The sequence below is a fragment of the Empidonax traillii genome, unplaced genomic scaffold (assembly GCF_003031625.1).
Source record: "Empidonax traillii isolate 1590-97213 ecotype Southwest subspecies unplaced genomic scaffold, ASM303162v1 scaffold5672:size7490, whole genome shotgun sequence".
Lineage (NCBI taxonomy): Eukaryota > Metazoa > Chordata > Aves > Passeriformes > Tyrannidae > Empidonax > Empidonax traillii.
Genome location: NW_020960865.1, coordinates 1 through 1,918, shown reverse-complemented (window position 1 = coordinate 1,918; position 1,918 = coordinate 1). Strand labels below are relative to the sequence as shown.

Sequence of the window (1,918 nt, the reverse complement as noted above, 5' to 3'; positions counted from 1 at the left end):
TTAGTGACGTTACCGGGCGGCGGCGGTGCTCCGTTAGGGGGCGCCAGCAGCGCTCGGGAAGGGGCGGGGTTTAGAGGGGCATTACGTCATCGCGATGCGGGCGATGACGTCATGTCAGTGGATGCAGTTCGGTTGGGTTTTGGAGGAGAAGCGGAGTGTGACGTCACCGGGGGACGTGTTTACATGTCACCACCCATGAATGGGGTTTTGGGGGGCAGGGGGTAGGGCAGCCCTGGTGATATTATGCTTGTGGGGTTATGAATTTAATACCCATATGACATCATCGTCATGAGTGTTATGATGTCATAAGCTCTGTGATATCACCACTTTGGGGGTTTTATGCCATCACTGTTGCATTAGTGTGTTATAATGATAATCTCATACCATTAATGCTATAAAATGGCAATATGAGATCATAACTTCTATAGAATCAATTCTGTGGAGGTTATGACATCATAACCCACACGACACCATTGCTAGGCGGGTTATGATGTCACAGGTCTAGTGACATCATCACTCTTGGGGTGGTGATGCCACAACCCCATGACGTCAGAGCTTGGGGATATGACGTCATAAATCCCCTCTGCCAGAACCACCCCCGGCTCTGCAGCTCCCAGGAAGCCCCCAAAGCCCCCGAGGACTCCAAAGCCCCCAAAGAGCCCCCGTCCAAGTACCTGGAGCGGCCCTGGGAGTACCTGGAGAGTGAAGGTACCTGGGGGGGGTGCTTGGGGGGTCTCAGAGGGGTTTGGGGGGTCTCAGGGGGTCCCCAATCCCCCCAAACTGTCCCTCCATCGCAGAGTACCGGCTGACCTATGGGGACAGGCCCGTCTGGTTCGGGTACCGGCGCAACCACAAGGGATCCGTCCCCCCCCAGCGCACCCGCAAGGCCTGCCTGGTCAGACTGGGGGATACTGGGAGGGACTTGGCGGGGGGCACTGGGGGACGGAAGGGGAATGGAGAGGGACTCAGAGGGGATTGGGGGGGGATGAGGGGGAACTGGGATGCACTGGGGGGCACTGGGAGAGGATTGGGAGGGACTGGGGTGGGAACTGTGGGGGCACTGGAAGGGGATTCAGAGGGGACTGGGGGGCACTGGGAGGGACTGGAGGGTGGGGGAGGCAGAGTCTCATGTCTGGGGGTACTGGGTGGGCACTGGGATGTACTGGGAGGCCCCCCTGACCGTGTGTCACTCCCAGCGCCGGGGGAAGCCGGTGGGGAACCCGTGTCCCATCTGCCGGGACCGCAACCTGCTCGTCGACTTCCGGGTCAGTGCCTCTTTCTCCCACCCCTTTTCCCTCCTTTTTATCCCCTCTTTTTTCTCTTCTTTTCACGTATTTTCCCCGCTTCTTCTCCTCCCTTTATCTCTTTCTCCTTCCGCTTCCCTCATTTTTCTCCCTTTTCCCTTTTTTAACTCCGATTTTCTTGTATTTGCCACCATTTTTCCTCCCTGTTTTCCTCTTCTGCTCCCCTTTTCCCTCTCCTCCCTTTCTTTTCCCTCTTTTCCTCAGTTTTCCCTCTTTCTTTTCTCCTCCAGAACGTGAAGCTCCTGGATCAGTTTATTTGCCCGCACTCGGGGGTTGTTTTCCACCCCACACACACCGGTGAGGCGGAACTGGGAGCACTGGGGGGTACGGGGAGGGCCCCCTGTGTGCTGGGGGGCCCTGGGGGCGCCTCGGGGGGTCACTGACCGTGTCCCCCCCTTCCCCAGGGGTCTGCATGAGGCAGCACAAGCTCCTATCCAAGGCCATCGCTCAGGCCCAGGACCACGGTGAGAGCCCTCAGGGCGTCGGGGTGGGGGCTTGGCACCCCTGGGTGCCCCCCCAGACCCCCTCACCGGCCCCTCCCCACCTCCCTCCCCCCAGGGCTGCTGTGGCTGCAGGTCCCCTACGTGCCCACCCCCCGCGAGGACTTTTCCAAC

The 1,918-nt window shown here is 59.3% G+C and overlaps 1 protein-coding gene across 1 annotated transcript; it reads left to right on the top strand.

The window, feature by feature from the left end:
• Positions 1 to 495: 495 nt before the first annotated feature.
• Positions 496 to 1,901, top strand: MRPS18B (mitochondrial ribosomal protein S18B; the record flags this gene model as incomplete). Its single annotated transcript, XM_027910995.1, has 6 exons — positions 496 to 708; positions 798 to 895; positions 1,197 to 1,265; positions 1,535 to 1,601; positions 1,709 to 1,768; positions 1,863 to 1,901. Coding segments are annotated over exons 1-6 (511 nt in total), but the record flags the coding sequence as incomplete, so codon positions are not given.
• Between the last annotated feature and the right edge of the window lie 17 nt (positions 1,902 to 1,918).